Genomic DNA, 22,152 nt, shown 5'->3' on the forward strand with positions numbered 1-22,152 from the left:
GGCACGCCGTTGAATTTCTGCAGATAAAAGCTCTAAAGTGGGGCAACTGTCACACTGGGTTAATTTCCTGAAGTTGAATGACCTTGGAACATCACTTTCTGCTGATTTGTCCTTCTGTCATGCTGCACTGGGGCTCAGCTGCCTGGAGATGTGAAACTAGCCTGGCTGCAGCAAATCCCCAGCCAGCAGGGCCTTGGTGGCCATCCTGAGCCTGTCACTCTTCCAGTCTGGATGTGCAGGGGGTGGGGTGGGCAGCAAGTGAGCAAGGCCATGTGGGCCCCTGATTCCTCCCAGTCTGCCTTCCCGCAGTGCCTCCTCTCCCTCCTGAGGTCCTTGAGTCCCCCTCCTACCCTGTCTGAGTCAAGTCACACTTGGGGATTAGGGCCTGTATGGCCTCTCCTATGGGCCTGGACACTTAAAGCTCATCTCCTAATAGAATTAAAAAGATACATTTCCCTGAGGAACTGGTGGAGACAGGGAGGCATTTAGGACCAGTGCCCCTTAAGCTCTTTGAAATAGAAATATGTTCATCCAATATTTGAGTGCCTGTTGAATGTTCTTCTAGGCTCAGAGTGGGCATTAGATCCATACTAACATAGTAGAATCTAGGTTCTACTACTAAATAGTTGTGGGAACTCTGGCAAGTTGCTTAAACTTTCAGATCCTCACTTGTCTAATCCGCAAAATAGGCATAACAAAACCTGCTTCATAGAGTTGTTGGGAGGATTAGAAATCATACGTGGTAAGTCCCAGCCTAGTGGGTAAATTCTCAGGGAATAATGCATAGTAAGAATATTGCATGGACATTGGTTCTTCCCTCCATGCCTTGCAGGAGGAGACTGGGAATTAGGTGGGATGGGGGTTGCAGAGTGTGGCAGAAAATTCTGAAGGTTTGACCCCAAGTAGTGTCTGCAGGATCCCTCCTAGGAAAGAGGGTCCCAGGTTCTTAAAGTCAATACGAGGAATAGAGGGTAGAAAGGTTTTATAATCAGGACGGAGGATCCCTGGTTTATACCTGTGAGCAGCACTGTCCACCCGGCAGGCCATTTGTGTTGAAGTTGCTGTGATTTTTCAGACTTCGTGCTTTTGGTCCTACTATTTTTTAAAAAATTATGGTAAAAAAGTGTAACATGAGATCTGCCCTCTTAATACATGTTTTAGTGTACAGTCCAGTATTTCTGTCTACAGGCACACTGATATACAGCAGCTCTCTGGAACTTATTTATCTGAGTAACCAAACATTCCTGGGGTGGGCATTGACTTTGAATACTCTTTTGCCATCTTGTTTTATTGAAATGCTGGGGAAGCTTGGGGGCCTAGTTTTAACCCTCTGTCTCTAGGCTGCTACCTTATTCTCCCTGATTATAATGAGCCATGGACTTCTAGAAGCTCCCATGGTGTTTGATTCTTTCTTGCTGATTGTAAGTGGCAGAGCAGGCTCTGCCTGTTCTGCAAAGGCATTGGGTTGTCAGGGCCTGTTTACCTCTGCTTGGCCCTCCTCTTAGGGTCTCCTCCCAGAAGGTGTGTTCTGAGGATTCAGGGGGTGATGAGCCTGACAGGACTCACCTGATGCTGTAGAGGACATTCCCGTTCCGGGAGATCCTCAGCAGTTTGTTGTCTGTGGTGATCTCGTGGAAGTGGGCCCCCTTCTCATTGGCAAAGAACAGGTCAGGTTTCCAGATGGAGTCCAACATGGATGGGTCCAAGTCCAGCGAGTCATCAGGGTATTCGTTGTAGGCCAGCCGGGGGTCGTTCCACTGCTGCCGCAGGAAGATGTTGACCCTGTAGTCCTACAGCCAGGAGACAAAGAGGTGGACTCAGAGTTAGGCCCTGGATTGTCACATGGTGGAGGGCCTGGGTGCTTCCGGTCAGTGTTCCCCAAAGCCCATTCTGGAGGATGTTATCAGAGTGTGGGGTGAGGTGTCAAGTCTGTGCATCAGGCAAAAATCAGGGGAGTCATAATTATCCCTGAAAATTTTCTGGATGCCCTATTAACTACATTCAACTCTGAACTGATATAATTTAGGTGTTTTGATAAGAGAAATAATACATCACAGATAAAGTCCCCCTTTGATTATTAACCCCATCAGTGCAGTAATTCTCTTGACCACTAAGCTTTGAGAGTCACTATTCTAGACAGATTGAAAGAACAGAAAGACTAAACGCTAATGCCTGAGCAGTCACACTATTTTGTCCAGTTCCCAAGAAGTGAAGGAAGGTTGGGTGGAGGAATTTTATAGTGTTCTGCTGGTCTTAGAATTCATACCACTCTGTTTTAGTAGCCACCTTCTATTACCTTTTGTAGCATGTGTTGATTTGTTTGTTTGGGGAGGATTAATAGATGACACACCTTACTGAGTTTTAAACCCAGTGCTAAGTAAAATGCTCTCTGATGGGATTGTAGTATAGTTACTCCACTGAAAAAATATTACGATCAAACCAAGTAGGGAAATGTTTGATTAAACCAAATATATCAGATTTCTTTATTGGAGGACTTCTCAGAGACCTTAATATACTAAGGAGTTGTGTGTATCTCCAAGAAGGGACTAGCCTATTCACTATTTCCCTGGTTCGTTTTGGCCATAGAACTCTTATTTTGTACACGCTACTTGTCTTCTACAGAATGTAGGTTAGAAACTGCTGTCCCAGTTAAAAACTACCCACTTCTCCATCTTTATTTTTCTCCAGATGGGGAAACTGAAATCAAAAAATAATTGAGACTGGCCAGTGTCTCTATGAAAAGGCAAAGCAGAGCCCATTTTGGAGCCTGGGTGCCTTGACTACTAGCTGAGGATTTGTTCGTTGGATCCTAGAGGAACGTAAAGAATCCGTTTAGTTTGTATTCACATCCTGAGAAGCAATTCATGGCATGGGTAGGTCTCCATGGTGGGAAATTGGGTAATGAAGTTAAGAAATATTTCCATTAAGAAAAGTTTTAAATTTTGTTAGAGAATCATTGTTGACTTGCAGCCCATGAATATTTCACTGCAAGTAGAAATTGGGGTGTATTTGTGTTGTCCTGTGAAGAAGGGTCTAGCTCTCTCTGTTGGATTCCCAAGAGGGTTTAGTGTGTGTGGGTGTGTGTGTGTGGGTGTGTGTGTGTGGGTGTGTGTGTGTGTGGGTGTGGGTGTGGGTGTGGGTGTGTGTGGGTGTGTGTCAGAGAGAGAGAGAGAGAGAGAGATGAAGCACTGGGCAATTCATGTCAGAGTAAACAGACTATGAATGGTTGGACAGAAAAAGCCTTCAGGTCCCCAAACCCCAGCTGCACTTCTGATGTTCTTGCCAGTGACATGTCAAATGGTTTATGTGTCGGGAAGAAGGAAAATAAAGTGGCATTTAAAATGGCCTGTTAGGCACCAGGCACTGTTCTAGATACCGTCACATACATTTAATCCTTACAAAACCCCTGCAAGCTAGACGTTCATATTCTCACAGTGAGCTTAAGGAAACTGAGGTTTGGAAAGGTTGAGAGGCTTGTTCAAGGCCCAGAGCTAGCAAGCAGCAGAAAGTGTGAAAGTGAAAGCGTTAGTTGCTCAGTCATGTCCGACTTTGCAACCCTATGGACTGTAGCACTCCAGGCTCCAATGTCCACGGGATTCTCCAAGCAAGAATACTGGAGTGGATAGCTATGCCCTTCTCCAGGGCATCTTCCCAACCCAGGGATCAAACCCACATCTCGTGCATTGCAGGCAGATTTCTTTTTACTGCCTCAGTCACCGGGGAAGCCCAGTAAGTGGCAGAGCTGGAGTCTGAATCCACATCAGCCCAACCTCCTAGTGAGAACTTGTTGATTATGTCCCCTGGCAGTGGATGGCCAGTTCTTTGCTGGGGACCATTTTCTATCATCCCTACAGCCTGCTCAGCCTAAGCCTTATTTCCGGTAGGGGCCTTAATGCCCACAGTCTTTCCTGACTGCTTCCTTTTCTGATCTTCTGATAAAACCAAATCACCAGAAATGTTTAATTTAGCACTTCCTCCCTGTGTCTTATCTCCTTAACTTGATGGGAAACAATTAGAGACAATGGACCTGACCTTGGAGTTCTCTTGTACCCTCCTGCCTACCCACCCAGTCTGTGTGCCTGGCGGGGGACGAGGAGGAACACAGCCAGAAAAAGTTGGAGTATGAAGAGCTTTCCCCATTTTATGGCTGGAGAGACTGAGACTCTTTTCTAAGGTCACACAACAGTTCACAGAAGACCTGGGATTAGAATCTGGATTTACTTCTCTGGGCCCCACTGTTAAAAGAAGGAGTTAGGAGGGGATTTCCTGGAAGTCCAGTGGTTTTGATTCCACACTCTCACTACCGTGGCCTGGGTTCAATCCCTGGTTGAGAAACTAAGATCTCTCAAGCTGGGTGATACAGCCACTCACAAAAGAATTTAGGCTAGATGGTCTCTGAGTGAGTGAGTGAGTGAAGGTCACTCAGTCGTGTCTGAGTCTTTGTGACCCCATGGACTGTAGCCCACCAGGCTCCTCTGTCTATGGAATTCTTCAGGCAAGAATACAGGACTGGGTTGCTATTTCCTCCTCCAGGGGATCTTCCTGATCCAAGGAACGAACCCAGGTCTCCTGCATTGTAGGCAGATTCTTTACCCTCTGAGCCACCAGGGGAGCTCCTAGATGGTCTCTAAGAACCCTTCCAAATCTCATAGGTAATGATTATTAATTTTATTTTTTCCGGTGATATTTAACTGAGAGTCTAAGTGCCAGGCACTGTTCTAGGAACTGGAAAATCCATTGAGAACCAGAAAGACGTTTATGGTGTCCCAGAGCCTACTGTGTGGTGCTTACACCACATGGAAACAGGGCTCTGCTGAGGCTTAAAACAGGTCACTGGGAGATGGGGTCAGGGAAGGTGCTAGGAAGATGTGATATTTAAAGTGAGACCAAATATGGAAGAGTTGAAAAGGAAAAGCATTTAGGGCAGTTGGAACTGCCCCTGTGATGGCCTGGAAGCAAAGCAAGAGCACGTGCCTTGGAAAGAATAGTGAGTGAATGAATCAGGGCAGGAGTGGGAGGAGGCACGTAGTGAGTGGAGTCTTCAGAGAATTCTAAGTAGGGAAGGACATTATTATAGTTGCATTTTATTACTGATATTTAAAAATATTTTAGTTTTCTTATTACAGAAGTAATGCATGTTGACTATAAAAAATAGAAACATACATTACCTAAAAGAAGAAAAACAAAATAAAAACTGTAGGGTTTTATTATGAAATGCTTCATAAATAGTGAGGGTAAAAGATGTGGAGACTGTGTCTGACACCCACAGGCAACTTGTCTCCTCCTTCCAGTGGCCTGGCTCCTCCCCTCTGCATAGATTGATTTTCTCATCCCTGGTTGGTAAACAGCAGTGGGAAATGCCATTCAGAAGGAATCAATGTAATTGTTGTAATCGACTGAGAGCTAAATACTGTCTCACTTACTTGGCTGTACACTCACGTTGGTTGGTATTCAACCCGCTGGGCATTCATGTTCAGGTTCATGGGCAGGAGGGGCAGCACTGGGGTTCTCTACCCGAGAATCTCAGGTCCTACCTCCTGTAGTTGGCTTCTAGTCCTCAGACCCTCAAGGTGGCCCATCTTCTAAGTCCTAGGGGGCGGGCCTGCCAGAGCTCTGGCTCAGCAGGCTCTAGAATCCACCCTCCAGTCTTGCCTCTGAGAGTCCCTGATGGCCTTATTTCTGAGACCGAGGTAGAGCATTCATTCATCTGTTCTTTCATTCAACAAACATTTATTGAAGGCTTCCTGTGTGCCGCCCCGCTCCCCACCGCTGTTATGTCTAGTTTCGCACTCTAACCTCTCCCAGTTGCTGCTGCTGCTGCTAAGTTGCTTCAGTCGTGTCCGACTCTGTGCGACCCCAGAGATGGCAGCCCACCAGGCTCCCCTGTCCCTGGGATTCTCTAGGCAAGAACACTGGCGTGGGTTGCCATTTCCTTCTCTGATGCATGAAAGGGAAAAGTGAAAGTGAAGTTGCTCAGTGGTGTCTTACTCTAACCTCCTCTAAAACTGTAAATTGTGGTGAAATAGGAAGCGTGAGGTGCTTTAGTGGGAAAGTGCTAAAAGCCTGGTGAGTGTTGGTGGGAAGGGGACATGCAGGGCAAGGTATGTGCCCACTGCAATCAGAACCCAGAGACATTACCCACGAGGAGAATGGAGAACCAGCTTCTTATGTCTTCCTGCTCTCAAAGGAATGTCTCTTCTCTAAATGAGATGCAACCCAGTAAACACTTATGAGGCCCAGTAGGAAAACAATGAGCGTGGAGGCTCAGGCTTCTACCCTCATGGAGCTCAGATTACCTAGCCAGCCAGGAAAGGAATGGACACAAATCTAATGTACAAAACTGAATGTGATAACGGTCAGAAAAGGTTCTATTAGATATTGCTGCTATTAGATAAGCAGCTGTTAGTTATTGCTTTTAGGCTGTTAAGATTACTTCCAGGTGAATCTGGAAGTGATTTTTGGGGAGAAGGTAGCATCTGAAATGGCCCCTATCAGGTTGTTCCATCCTCCTGAAGTTAGCATCTCTAGATCTGATATTGTTCTGAAATAAGAGCAATACTTGATTTCTGCTGGAAAGGAGGCCAGTAATGTGTGAGGAAGAAGGACAGGGGTGAGGAGTACAGACACGAAGCATGACTGGATGTGAGGGACTGAGGGCTGCAGTCTTGATGTATATAGGATTATGGTTTGTAGAGTTGGAGCGTCAGAGGAATTTCATGTGGAAGGAATAGCATGAGCAAAGGTGTGTAGGCAGGGGCATTCACACAGTTCAGTTTAGCTCAACCATCAGCTGCAGAAGTAATAAAACGTCTCCCTTATTGAGGACCTACTATGTACCAGGTATTTTGCTAAGCATGCCACAAATTGCACCTCATTTTTATCTTTAAAACAATCCTATGATTATCTGTATTTTCACCTTAATTTTATAGATGAAGGCTCAGGAAGATTAAGTATTTAGTCCAAATTCATGTAGCAAATAGTGAGGTTGAAATCTGGTTTGTCTGATTATATAAAGCACATTCTCTCAATCACTCTGAGGTGTTGAGGCTGTAGAACGGATTGATTTGAGACTGTAGGTATCCTTAACTACCAGACCAAAGTATTTGGATCTTATTTTGTAGCCGGTTGGGTGCTACTGAAGTTTTAAGCAGCGGAGCAATAGCACAGTGTGACTTCAGAAAGATCAGTGCGGCAGGCATGACCGTGCAGTGTTGAAGTGAGAGGAAGCAGGTCCAGGGAGACGTGCTCTGATGCCGCTGTGACAGTGCCGTGAAAGAGGAGGAGGAGCCAAACTAAGATAGCGGGGATCGAGAGGGGGGCACAGGAGAGAATCGTCGCCGTCTGTCGTCATTCTCATCTCCTTCCTCAAATATTACATCTAGACTTCTGTCTCAACTCCCTCATTTTACAGACTGCCCAGAGAGGCAAAGAGACTTTTCCTGGGCCACACAGCAATCCAGTGTGGGACTTTAATACAGAAATTTTGCCCTACTCCGTTGCTTTTCCTAACCACTTGTAGAACTTTGAGGGCAGGAGGAGGAGAACCAAGGTGGATCGGCCATCAGGCAGGCTCTGCTCTCTTAGAGAGACTCTGAGACAGCTCTGACCGGGTTTGGGATAAGGTGCCTGAGAGCTGGGCCTGTCTGCTAAGAGCTGGGGAACAGGGGCATTGAGAGAAAAGGGTCCAGGCCTCATTCACGAGCTGCTGCTGCTTTTCAAGCTTTCCAGACCTCCGAGATGCACGGTGGAACTGGAGTTATAGACGTTGCCCCCAGTTGTGAGGAGGGTGGGCCCCAGTCTCTTCACAGTCCTGTGAGAGTGTGGAGCTGACTCCTCAGCACGTGCAGAGTTTACTGAGTCCCGACTGAGTGCCAGGCACAGTGCCAAGTGCTTGAATGAACCCTCTCCCCAGATTCTCACAGGGACACTGTTTTATGGATAAATTGAGCCTGAGAATTCTTAATGCTTTGTCTAAAGTTAGTGACAGGCTTCTCTGGAGGCTCAGCGGTAAAGAATCTCCCTGCCAATGCAGGAGATGTGAGTTCGATCTCTGGTTGGGAAGATTCCCTGGAGAAGAAAATGGCAACCCGCTCCAGTATTCTTGCCTGGGAAATCTCATGGACAAAGGAGCCTGGCAGGCTATAGTCCTCGGGGTCGCAAAAGAGTCGGACAAGACTGAGGGACTAAACAACAAATGAAGGCACATAGAGGTTAAAGTGCTTTTCCTGACATCACACAGCTAGTAAGTGGCAAAGCTGAAATTCGAACCCACGATGTTAATGCCAGAGCCCAAGCATTTAGCCACTAGACTATACCACCCAGGATCTCCCAGTTTTGTACTGAGCCACAGTTTTGTGATACCTCAGTGCCATCAGCAACTGCCTCTGGCTGTTGTTACATACCTGTGGGTTTGTAGAGACCCCCAGGTAGCAGAAAGTATTGAAAAAGGGCAAAGGTCTAAACGCTTCTGCCCCAGGTCCAGCAGCGAGCACTCCTGCCTTGTTCCTGGTTTGCCCCTTGGATTTGACCCTTGGTCTTGCTCTACACTCAGGTTCACAGCTGGAAGAGTCCCTATACCTGACATTGCCTCTTGGACTCCACGTGCCTACTCCTCCCTCTCCTAAGTCACTACCCTGCCTGGAAAATTCTCATTTGGATAACACACAATCAGGACTGCATTTGTTGTGAGGAGCTGTAGGTGGTTTGGACCAGTGGAGCGGAGCCTCTTTGTCTGTCTTTAGGGGATCACTAAAGCCCAGCATGAGTTTAATAATTACATAAAAATGCTAATAGCAGCTACTTTTATTGGGTGTCTAACATTTGCTAGAGCTTTATATGCATTGTGTTTTTAAACTTTTTATCAGCCTAGAACACTGGATATTATTATACTCATTTCACAGGGGAGGAAACTGAAATTCAGAGAGGTTAAACAGAGGTTAAGCCCAGAGTCCCATGGCTTGTAGGTGCTAGAGCAGGAATATGAATCCAGGAATGTCTGGCTCCCAATTTCATATTCTCTTGACAATTACATGGTGCCTCTCTATTTTCTTTCTTTTGAAAACCGAGTTCCTAGATAGGGAGGTGAAAGAAGCGTAGTAGACATAGTGTACTGGGACCCCCCTGAGCCCCTGTGACAGGTTCACTCATACGTATCCTCACGGTCAGTATCAGGTGGAGAACTGTGGATTGTAATACAGGCTGAGGTGGATTCGTAACTGGTTGCCAAAGGAAGCAGACTGAAGGGTGACTATTCACTTGAAAAGAGGAAGGAGGACAATATTGCAGTTGTTGTTTCGTCGCTAAGTCGTGTCCGACTCTTTGTGACCCCATGGACTCCAGCACGCCAGGCTCCTTTGTCCATGGCATTGCCCAGGCAAGAATACTATAGTGGGTTGCCATTTCCTTCTGCAGGGAATTTTCCTGACCCAGAGATCGAACCTGTGTCTCCTGCATTGACAGGCAGAGTCTTTACCACTGCGCCACCAGGGAAGCCCAATATTGGCAGTACAGGGCATGAAAGTGAGCTGAACCACTAGAAAACTTGGAAATAGAGGAAATAAGGTTGACCGCTGAGAGTTAAACTAACAGCAGAGATGAACATGCAGCAGAGAACTTCGGCAAGGCTCAGCACCTTCACAAGGACCCGTGTGTAATCTCAGTGAGTTATAACAGGCCCCTGCTTGTAATTTAATCAATGGAACCCTAATTTATTGTATTATGTCTTGTTTAGAGAACTATTATATAAACATATTGAAGACATTCATTCAGTGGTACAAGAAAGGGCAGTTTGAGGATCAGGGATTTGGTGATTGGTAAATTAGCATCATCTGGAGGGTGGGGTCACCCTGCTTGGGGGAGCACCAATTTTTTCATCACTAAAAAATTTTTTTTTTTAAGAAATACTTATTTATTTATTTGGCTGTGTCAGGTGTTAGTTGCAGAATGCAGAGTCTTTTGTCATAGTGCATGGCTTCTCTCTAGTTGTGGCGTGCGGACTCAGTAGCTGTGGCATGCGGACTCAGTAGCTGTGGCGTGCGGATTCAGTAGCTGTGGTGTGCAGGCTTAGTTGCCCCAAGGCATGTGGGATCTCAGTTCCCTGACCAGGGATCAAACCCATGTCCCCTGCATTGAAAGGCAGGTTCTTAACCACTGGACCACTAGGGAAGTCTCTGAAAAGAGTGTTTCTATGCAGTGAGACAAGTATGGCATCTTAGACCTGTCTCTGGCCCAGATGAAATTTCCTCAAAACCTTCTTTTCCTCCAGTTCGGTATGTCAAAAGCAACTTTTCATGTGCTTTCTTGGTACTGGGAGAGGGGTAAGACAGTGCTTTCATGGAGGACACGTGCATGCTTTTTTGGAATGGGAAGTCCCATCATAAATTAAAATCACTTGGTGGTCTTATTTACCCACTTCAGTCTTTCATGGCTTTGGTTGTCATTAGCCAGCCTTCCTGAATCTGACCTGATGGAGCGCCAATCCTGTGCCGCTATAAATTCAAGACTGTGATGCCTCCCTTGGTGGAGTCTTGGAGAGAGCCATCCAGCAGACCGTACCAAGGCTAGCTATAATCTGTTTTCTGCCTTGAACAGACTCTAAAACAAATGTGAGGCCTCTCTTCTTGGCTTCCTCTCAGTCATCAGTTTACCAAGGTTTTGTGGAGTGTTGAGCTATGTCTAACTGGATGACATTTACTAGACTTTTTCTTGGATTTCCTCAACTCCAGAGTGTAAGTGACCTAGCCTTAGCTGTGTAGACAGACTGAAAGTATGATGGAAAAAGCAACAAACGAGGATCTTATCCACAATGCTAACCAACCTCACACAATATTCAGAACTAACCTGACAAACGTGTGACTTGTGTGTATATATATAGAAGTTATACATATATATATGTGACAAAATGATTCTAAAACCTTACTGAGAGGCATAACAGAATATCTCTATAAATGGAGAGACATACCACATTCATACAGTATTGTTAAGATGTCAGCTCTCTGCAAATGAATCTATACATTCATTGCAATCCCAGTTTAACTCTGAGGCTATTTTCATAGGATCAACAAACTGATTCTACAGTTCATAGAAAAAGAAAATAGACTAGAAATGACAATAAAACCTTATAAAGGAGGAACAACAGAGGATTTTTTTTCTCCTGGACGTAGAACGCAGAGTGACGGGACAATAAACTGAGGCTATTTATACACTCAGCTGTTTCTGTAGCCCACCATGTATCTAGGCTTCCCAGTTGGCTCAGTGGGTAAAGAATCCACCTGCAGCTCAGGAGACACAGGAGGTGAGGGTTTGATCCCAGGGTCAGGAAGATCCCCTGGAGGAGGAAATGGCATTTAATGACAGCATTTCTAACCAGTGGAGAAATAATGGCTACTGAGAATAATGCCGGAAAATTATCTAATCAGAGAAAAATAGAGTTAAACCATCATCAGCTACTTTACAGCAGACTAAACTCCAAATGGGTTATGGAGGTACGTATAAAAGAGGGAACTTATGATATTATTCAAAATGTGCATATGTGCTCAGTTGCTCAGTCATGTCCAACTCTTTGTGACCCGGTAGACTGTAGCCCACTAGGCTCCTCTGTCCATGGGATCCTTCAGGCAAGAATACTGGAGTGGTTGCCATTCACTTCTCCAGGGACTGATCTTCCCAACCCAGGGATCGAACCTGTGTCTCCTCTGTCTCCTGCATTGGCAGGTGGATTCTTTACCACTGAGCCAACTGGGAAGCCCTTCCATATTCAAATTGCCCGCTATGTAAAAACAGGCAAACAAAAAAGCAAAGATACTCAAATTCACTAAGAATCTAGAGTGAAAATTAAAAATGACAATGAAATACCATTAAATCTCATTTGGTAAAATTTAAAAGCTTGGTAATATCTTGAGTTGGCAAGGATAAAAACACTGTTGTGGGGACAATTATTGAAGCTTCTTTGGAAGTGATCTGGGCAATAATATTTGTCACAATAGTGCAGGTCCTTTGATAAAGTAATTCCACTTCAGTGATATATCCTAAGGAAACATGCAGAGAGTCATGTCCAAGATTATTCACAGTGACACTTGTTTGTAGTAGTGAAAGCGTCATAAGCTTAGAGAAGAGTGGTTAAATAGCATGGAAAGATGTTATGTCCAGACCATGGAATTTTATAGGTAGGCTGCAAGTCTGGAAATATTGATTAAAATCATTTTGTAATGTGTTGAATGTAATAATAATAAACCATTATAGTGTTTCTAAATTTGAGGGTGGGTAGAGCATTAAGAATGAGGTAGGCTATAGGTGGGCTTCCCAGGTGGCGCTAGTGGTAAAGAACTCTCCTGCCAATGCAGGAGACAGAGAGGTAAGCTCACTCAATCATGGCTGACTCTTTGTGACCCCATGAACTGTGGCCCACAAGGCTCCTCTGTCCATGGGATTCTCCAAGCAAGAATACTGGAGTAAGTTGCCATTTCCTCCTCGAGGGGATCTTTCCGACCCAGGGATAGAACCCAGGTCTCCTGCATTGTAGGTGGATTCTTTACCACTGCACCATATGATTCTCTTCAATGTTCATCGCAGCACTATTTACAATAGGCAGAACATGGAAGGAAGCTAAATGTCCACTGACAGACGAATGGTTAAAGATGTGTTACACATACACAGTGGACTACTACTCAGCCATAAAAAGGAATGGAAGTTGGTCATTTGTAGTGATCTGGATGAACCTAGTGTCTGTCACACAGAGTGAAGTCAGTCAGAAAGAGAAAAACTCATATTGCATATTAACACATATATATGGAATTTAGAAAAATAGTACTAATGAACCTATTTGCAGGGCAGGAACAGAGACTCAGATGTACAGAACGGACTTGCAAACATGGCAGGGAAAGGAGAGGGTGGGACAAATCGAGAGAGTAGCATTGACATATATACACTACCATGTGTGAAACGGACAGCGAATGGGAGGCTGCTGTGTACTCAGCTATATTTCGTGATGACCTGCAGGGGTGGAATGGGTGGCGGGTGAGAGGGAGACTCAAGAGGGAGGGAATACATGTATGCATGGTATACAGAAGAAACTAACACAACATTGTAAACTATTATATACTTAAAAAAAAAAGATGTGGGGAAAAAAACGATTCAGCTTAAAAATGAACTGTGGTATGTAGCTGCTGTTAAAAACAATGCTTTGAGGCCCACTAAGCCAGAGTATGGAGGGGCATCGCTCCAGTGCACTCCACTCTGAGCACTCCTCGGGGCCTGGGTTCATTTCTTGGCCTTTTGGCTCAAGATGGAAATTGACATACTGGCTGTACTGGGAGAGCACCCCGGAGGCAGAGAGACCGAGAACTGGGGAGAATGGCCGAGGGAGCCGGGTGTGGGGAGGGAGTGAGCGGACTGACCTCAGGTTTTGGAAGTGCTGCAGGTGCATAGATCGGCTCTCGGTGGCCCCAGCATCAGAATGAAAGCCCTGGGCAAATGAAGATATAAGAGGTGTCCCAAGATGAAACGGGCTGCCTTGGGAGGCGCAGGGTTCCCATCACTGGACGTGTGCAAGCCGAAACCACAATGTTTGTGGCAGAGATTCTGACAACAGATGGGGGTTCAACTGGAGAACCTTCAAGGTTAATTCTCTCCCCAAATATTGACTAGCTCCTCTGGTTCAGGCAACGTGTTGGGTACTGGAAATATAGGGATGATTGAGAGGGACAGGGTCCCCACTCTCACTAAGAAAGCAAACAAAATCACAAACTAACAAGCAAACTGTTACTTTTTAGATATAACTGAAGATAATAGAACATGAAGTGACAGTGACTGGAATGGGGGACCTTTTTAGATAGGGAGTTGGGAAGGACCTCTGAAAAGAAAGCTGAGACCTGAAAGAATGAGAGTCATTCATGCAAATATTTTTCTGGACAGAAGGAGCAGAACGTAGTGAAAGGATTAACAAGCTGTCATAGAATTTGAAGCAGAGTGCTGTGATCTGATTTAGGGTTTAAAAGGCTCCCTCTTGGCGCTATGGGAAGTGGTGAGGATGGGAGGAGAGGAGGCAGGGAGGCCAGTTAAGAGGCCATTTTAGTCAAGCAGGAGAGAGATGGTGCCAAGTTGAATTAGAGTTGACAGCAGCAGAGTTGGAAAGAAGTAGATGGACTTAAGTTTCATCTTGTATGATTCAAAATCAATTCATTTAGTCAGCTGATCCCAATTCAATCCAATCAGTTGATTCAATTTAGTCAATCGATCCCAGAAGTAGGCTGGCATTGAGAAGTGACTGCTTCCTAAACAATGTGTTAACTTTTATGGTTAGACATAAGGACATTTAATCTCCTTACATGGAAGCTGTTTCCGTACATCTTGAGCTCTCATTTCCAAATATCCACAAGGATGGATGGCCAAGACCTTTTGAGATACCCATTCTGTTAGAATTGCACAAATCCTACTTGTTATCCAAATCTGAGTGAAGAAGACCAGGGCAAGGTCGTCTTCCCATGACCCTGCCTCCCTTTGGCACTGTAGCCTCTCCTCTTACCCCATAACTAGTGAGGATGTTTATTGGCTGGAAAAGCTTGGGTGAATTAAGCCTCTCTGAGCTTCAGTTTTGTCATCTATAAAATGGAATTGTTAGGTTATATGAAATAATCTCCATAATTTGCTAACCACTGATGCCTGAGTTTTAGAAAAATGCTCAAATGACCACCACCACCACCACCACCACCACCTCACCTTTTTCCACAGCAAGCTTTGTGAAAGAATTATCTTCCCAGTGTCTTCTCATATTTTTGTCTTTTGCTTTCTTCATGTCCCTGAATTGCATTCCCTACCTTCATACATGCTTCCCTCCTCCCACATCCCATTGCCAAATCCACTGAATACAGTTCTCTTTTCTTAGTTGACATGTCTCCTCTTTTAACTCTGTTGAACACACACACCGGTTTTTAAGCCCCTTCTCTTTGGGTTATTCCACTAAGCCATTCTCTCCTGGAAGGTTTTAACATGGAGAGAACCATGATCAGACTTCTATTCCAAAAAAAAAAAGCTGCTCAAAACCACACCACAGCATTTGCACAGCGCCTGGCACATAGTGCATGTTCAGTGAGCATGCCCTAACTTTGCTGCTGGTTGCGGCCATTCTCTGTGTTCCAGCATTGTCCTGTGCACACCTCTGTAATCTCACGCATCACACTGTGGTCTTGTCTCTGGTTTCCTTTCTCTAGGAGACCCCTTAAAAGCAGGGCCCTACTAGTCACAAATGTCTGGTGTCTCTTTCCGTATGGGAGGATTACAGTCTTTTTCAGATAGGGCCACGAGGCTTTCCTTGGTTAGTGAAATGTGAGCAAAGGTGGTAGATGTCACTGCTGGGTGGAAAGCATTAACTTGCCAGTGTGCTACCATTTAATGCCTTCTTTGCACAGCAAGTATGAAACCATGTGTCAATGTGGAAATGCAAGGCTCAGCCATGACGTGGGGGACAGTAGTCCTGGAGGGTCCCCCAGATCTGTGGCAGACTTTAGAAGAGGGATATATCAGTCTTTGTGGTTTTAAGACTCTAGGGTTTTGGGTGGTGTTTGTTGGTACAGGAAAGCCTAGCCTATATCCCTTGAGCCTATGTAATGCTGCCTTCAGTACATTCAGTATAGGACCTTAAAAATGGGGGTGGAAACAATTAATGAATAAATAGGGAACAGAAGGGAGAAAAAAACCCTTAGGCTTATGTATTGGTGACTGTGGCTGATTATTTTAGTAGTTAATAATCTGTTACATTTCTGCAGCATTCATAAAGGACTCTCATACCCATTTCTTGTGTATTCCTACACTGCATTCCTAGAGCCAGGTGCCAAGGGAGAAGTGAGTCTCAGTGGTATTAGACAGTGGCACAGCTAGAGCTCAAACCCTGGTCTCTTGTTTCCTGGTTCAGGGCTCTGTCCAATTCTCCCCTAATATCTACAAATAAGGCCAGGCATGTGGGCTCTAGTTGGCTAGGTTGTCACCTATCGCCAGGGGTCCTGGCCACAGTGTGCCTGTCTCTATGCCAGGCTGGCCCAACCCTTGGCAAGAGAGGCTGGAGCACACGTGCTTATCATGGAAATGCCAGGATTCGTGCCCAAAGGACGTCAGTAGCCACACACGCACATTTCATCTCTCTCTCACATCTGTTGACATTGAATTCCACATGAGTTCCAGCTGTCTGTGTGTCCCCATGTGTGCACACTCACATGTACACCTGCACACTGTATAGTCATACTCATACCCACATGCTGATACACATTTACATACTCTTTCATTTATTCACATCTTTTAGTATGTACCTACATTCGCACATGCATGCACATAGAATTCATATTTGAGTGATGGCCCAAATGCTGATACATCCTTAAATGCATGCATCAATATTCACAAATATCCACACACAGTTACATAACTGAAAATAATACCCTTCATGTGTTTTCACTCTTAACCACTTTCACAGATTCTTACATGTACATGCACATCCCCATTACACACATTCACATGTGTGATTATAACCATAAAAGTATACCTACTTATGTTCATATCCATACGTGATCAGATACTTTTCTCTCTGAGGTTACCTGTGTATATGGGCTTTCTTGGTGGCTCAGACAGTAAAGAATCTGCCTGTAATGCAGGAGCCCTGGGTTCGATCCCTGGGTCAGGAAGATCCCCTGGAGAAAGAAATGGCAACCCACTCCAGTATTCTTGCCTGGAGAATTCTATTGACAGAGGAACCTGGCAGTCTATAGTTCACCGTGTTGAAAAGAGTCGGACATGGCTGACGGACTAACACTACCTATCTAAATATATTCAAACTAGTGTGCACAGGTACACAGGCCTATGTGCGCATTTGCACAAACATATGGTCCCACAATATACACATGCATGCACATCCTCCAATAATATATAGATGCTACAGAGCACACACTGATGCGCCCCCAGAAGCATGTGTGGTCAGACAAGCTGGCTGGTCCCGTTGAGGTCCTAGGTCCACATTTTTGCCTTACAGAGTGCTGGAGGTACTGCTGTAGACCAGCACCTCCCCTCCCCTTCCCTTTCCTACTTTCCTGTCCCAACTTCTACTTTCGTCTTTTTGTACAGACTCAGAATCACTCCAAATGTCAAATGAAGGTCAGCCAGCCTCTGCGCTGCCCTCGTCAGGAATGGATGGAGACCCCTGTTGCTTTGCTGGCTGGCTGCCTACTCTCAGCTCTGGTGAACAAAGCTGGGCCCTGGGAAGCAGACAGTCAGGCCTGGGGACTCCAGCTGGTTGTAGAGCTGCTCTGCACTCCTGCTGCTCTTAGAGAACAGACACAGCCTGGAAAGTTTCTGACATTGGGACTGTGACCATATTACCATGGACCCAGGGTACACAACCAGCTCATTGCGTGGTTGGTGAGGCTGAGCCCTGGGCTAGAAGTATGGGGGCCTAGGCATGTCTGTTCAGTGAAGTTCCCTTTCAGCTCTGACTTATGATAAAAAAAACAAACAAACAAGCAAGGGCTGGATAATCCCAATAAGAGTTTATATTTGGCTCAGGAGAACATGGGGTTTGGGGTGATACCTGATTTCAATTCCTACTTCTATCCCCGATTAGCTGTGTATCCTTATGCAAGGGACCTAACCTTTGTGAGCCTAAATTTTCTTATCTGTAGAACTCAGCAGTGGCTACAGGACTGGAAAAGGTCAATTTTCATTCTAATCCCAAAGAAAGGCAATGTCAAAGAATGTTCAAACTACTGCACAATTGCACTCATTTCACATGCTAGCAAGGTTATGCTCAAAATCCTTCCAGCTAGTCTTTAGCAATACATGAACTGAGAACTTCCAGATGTACAAGTGGATTTAGAAAAGGCAGAGGAACCAGAGATCAAATTTCCAACATTTGTTGGATAGTAGAGAAAACAAGGGAATTCCAGAAAAACATCTACTTCTGCTTTATTGATTACACTAAAGCCTTTGATTGTGTGGATCACAACAAACTGTGAAAAATTCTTAAAAAGATGAGAATACCAGACAACCTTATCTGCCCCTGAGAAATCTGTAGAACCAGACATGGAACAACAGACTGGTTCAAAATTGAGAAAGGGGTATGTCAAGGCTGTATATTGTCACCTTGCTTATTTAACTTCTGTGCTGAGTACATCATGTGAAATGCCAGGCTGGATGAATCCCAAGCTGGAATCAAGAATGGTGGGAGAAATATCAACAAGCTCAGATATGCAGATATGGGCTTCCCTAGTGGCTCAAATGGTGAAGAATCTACCTGCAATGCAGGAGACCTGGGTTTGATCCCTGGGTTGGGAAGGTCCCCTGGAGAAGGAAATGGCTGCCCACTCCAGTATTCTTCCCTGGCAGGCTACAGTCCGTGGGGTTGCAAAGAGTCAGGCACAACTGAACAACTAACATTTTCAGATATGCAGATGATACTACTCTAATGCCATGAAGTGAAGAGGAACTAAAGAGCATCTTGATGAAGGTGAAAGAGGAGAGTTAAAAAGCTGGCTTAAAACTCAAAATTAAAAAAACCAGGATCATAGCATCTGGTGCCATCACTTCATGGCAAATAGAAGGGGAAAAAGTAGAAGCAGTGACAGATTTTATTTTGTTGGGCTCCAGAGTCACTGCAGATGGTTGACTGCAGTCATTAAATTAAAAGATACCTGCTCCTTGGAAAGAAAACTATGGCAAACCTAGACAGCGTGATACAAAGCAGAGACATCACTTTGTCAACAAAGGTCCATATAGTCAAAGCTATAATTTTTCCAGTACTGATATATGGATGTGACAATTGAATCATAAAGAAGGCTGAGTGCCAAAGAATTGATACTTTTGAGTTGTGGTGCTGGAGAAGACTCTGGAGAGTCCCTTCGACTGCAAGAAGATCAAACCAGTCAATCCTAAGGAAATCAACCCTGAATATTTATTGAAAGGATTGATGCTGAAGCGCCAGTACTTTGGCCACCTGATGTGAAGAGCTGACCCATTGGAAAAGACCGTAATGCTGGGAAAGATTGAGGGCACGAGGAAAAGTGAGCAGCAGGATATCAGATGGTTAGATAGCATCGCCAACTCAGTGGACATGAATTTGTGCAAACTCCAGGAGATAGTGGAGGACAGAGTAGCCTGGTGTGCTACAGACTATGAGATCACAGAGTTGGACATGACTTAGCGACTAAACAACAAAAATGGAGATAACACGTCCTGCCTCGTGGGGGTTGTTGGGAGGTGCAAATAAGATGATACACATGGAAGTGCTCTGCATAATGCCTGACACACAGTAGCATTTAATGTGTGGTTGTTGCCCTTTTTAGTGTTCCGTATTAATACAAGTCTGCATAGTCTTGCTTTTGAATGCAATCTTGTTTGCTAAGCGTATTCTGAGTGACAAGGAAATAGGCTTGAATGGGAAAGTGATCCAGAGGGTTTGGTTGGTGGGATCTAGGGGAGAAAGAAGCTGCAGGGGAGAGGAGCTCTTGGCCATTGCAAAGAGGCCTGGACCTAGGTTTCTGTCGCACCCAGTGTATGCTGTGTGACCTTGCTCAGTCGATGTCACCACTCTAGACATTGGACTCTCTTTCGGTAAAATAAAGGCTGGCTTAGTTTCTTAGCAGTTTTTCTACCTCTGAGATTTTAGGTTTTCTCCTGAATTATCTGCAATGTAAATTAAACACATATTGATAATTAAGAACCCCGTAGGGAAAAAAAAAATCACAGTATTACTAAATGTGGAAGCCAGAAAATGACAACTCTACTTCGGATTAACTTTAGTTAATAAAGAGAAAATTGTGTCAGCTGTGGCCCATTCCCAGAGAAGTACCTCATTGCCAGTCCTTCATGTGCTGCTAAACATTATTTATCTCTGCCCCAGGCAGCCATCTCTCTGGGCTCCTCCCCTTGTTGGTTACCTCCATTTTCAGTGCTATTGTCTCCTGAGCCATGCTGAGCCTGGCATGATTTGAGGTTGGGTTTCCACTTTGGATAACACTTAGGTTGTTGCTTAAGTGTGTTTGTGGGCCTGGGGTCCCTCAGTTTCCCATGTCTGTGCTTTTTACATGTCTTTTTCTTGGGGATGGTTTCCTGGCAGTTATGAGAATTGGACCCTAATTCCTGCTTGGTCACTAACTAGTTCTGGGATGGGGGTGTCTCCAAATCTCCGTTTCCTCAGCTGTACCCTGGGGAGCATTGTGTCTGCCGAGTCTGCTTTGTAGAGTGGTTTCCAGAGCAAGTATTTGGTGAAGGAATGAAGTGAGAGAACGAATGTGAAAGCTGTTCAAAATTATGAGTGGCATCTGAAAATAATAACTACCATCCATTGTGTGTGTACTTTGTTTCCAACCCTGTGCTCAGCACTTCCATGCCTTATCTCCCAGTCCTCAGAACAGTCCCAGGTGGATGCTCTTGGTCCCCTGCTCTGCGAAGGAGGAGGCTGGGTTAGGCTACCTTGTGCACATCCACAGAGCTGAGTCTCAGATTTCGTCTGGGCACCAAAGACTATGTCCTGATTGCTATACTGTTTCTGTAGAAAGCATATGTAGCAGGAATAAAGTCTGAGGAGGTAGACAGCATATACTGGAGAAGGGAAAACTAAGGCTCGGAAAACTCAAGGAATTGCTCAGGATCACACAACTAATCTGGGGTGACTTTGGGGCTTCAGTGTTCAGAGCCCCCATCATTGCCCCCATCGTTCTCATCATCATCATTGGAAACAGTAAAAGCACTTACAAAGCATTTACTCTGAGAAATGCTTTCCTGCTTATAATTTCCATCCATAATAACTTCAGGAGGCAAAAGAAATTAACTTGGTGAAGTAGTATGATATTAATCACCCCTGGGATTTTGCAGACAATGAAGTTGAGGCTTAAAGGTAACAAAGCAAATCAGCCTCTTACATAAAGTGAGTGAATCCAGGTTTCCTTCAGAGCCTCAGCTTTTAACTACCATGCAAAACAAGGGCAAACCACTACTCCATTAGTAATCTGTAATAAGGAAATAGATTTCTGTGCTACTGTTATAGCAAAGCAGGGGTGGGGTTGGAGTGCAGATACGTACACCTGTCTCAACCAAGTTGCTTATGTAACGGGGTCATATGTAAACCGTTACTTGGTTTGATAACTCTTTACCATTTTGGAAGAAGAGTGGAAGTTTCAACATTTGCCACCCGCACTATGAATGACACAGATGTCTGTGCATGTCTGGTCTGAAGGGAGAAGAACAGCAGAGGGGTTCACTAGGAGCTCTGAGAAGGCATCCATTCACAGGGTGGAACGACTTGACTTTTGGACCTGGAGGTCCAGTGAAAAGCAGCCATGCTTGTTTTAGTCGATAGACGGGACAATCTCCACATGGAGATTAAAGGCCTGTTAGTTTTAGGGACTTTGATTGCTTGATTGGACCATATTAATACAGACCTCTCTGCAAAAGGATAGATTTTGGACCATTTGACCCATGACATATAGAACTTAGCAATTTTTGCCAATCTGGGACTAAAAAGTTAGATCTAATTGGCATAAATATTTTAGACCAAATAATGGTTTGAATTAACAGACAATATATCAGATTTGGCTTACTTATTTAAAAAAAATTACTGAGTACCTGTTATTAAATCACTGTGCCAGGTGCTGAGGTTACCACAGGAAATGAGACAAAATTCTGGCCCCTAGAGAACTGAACTACATTACAGTGAGAGGAGGGACACACAGGCAGACTGTGAGAGTGTGAGAATGCACAGCCAGGGCATTCAATGGGGATTGTAGCACACGTCTTGAGAATGGGTAGAAGGAACCCATCCTAGCATTAGGTCAAGCACAGATATGAACTTACACACGTGTACATGCGTGGTAGAGTGTGAAGGCTTCCTGTGGAGGTCATCCTAAGCAGAAAGTTAAGGGAATCTGAGGGTTGGCAATGGAAAGGAAGCTGGAGTGGAGGCCCTGGGCGGAGGCCTCTGCAGCATCAAGAGAAGGCTGGAAACCAGAAAGCAAGCACCTCCCGGGTGGAGAAGGCTGAGCAATTCCATTCATCCAGAATGGGAAGTGAGAGGGAAGAGATGCAGCCAACCAGAATCAGAGGGGCCTTGCAAGCTTAATGCTGAAGGTGAGGGGGCTCTGGGGGAGGTGTTAAAGCAGGGGACCAGTGTGGTTAGGTATG

General features: G+C 45.0%; 1 protein-coding gene across 1 annotated transcript in view; it reads right to left on the reverse strand.

Annotated features, from left to right (window-relative positions):
• Nucleotides 1–22,152, reverse strand: part of GLRA1 (glycine receptor alpha 1) — an 86,458-nt gene that overhangs the window by 19,136 nt on the left and 45,170 nt on the right. Inside the window, exon 4 of the mRNA XM_052643743.1 lies at nucleotides 1,567–1,790. Coding sequence (XP_052499703.1) covers nucleotides 1,567–1,790 — 224 coding nt within the window. The remainder of the gene's footprint in view (nucleotides 1–1,566; nucleotides 1,791–22,152) is intronic.

The sequence above is a fragment of the Budorcas taxicolor genome, chromosome 7 (genome assembly GCF_023091745.1).
Source record: "Budorcas taxicolor isolate Tak-1 chromosome 7, Takin1.1, whole genome shotgun sequence".
Taxonomy (NCBI): domain Eukaryota; kingdom Metazoa; phylum Chordata; class Mammalia; order Artiodactyla; family Bovidae; genus Budorcas; species Budorcas taxicolor.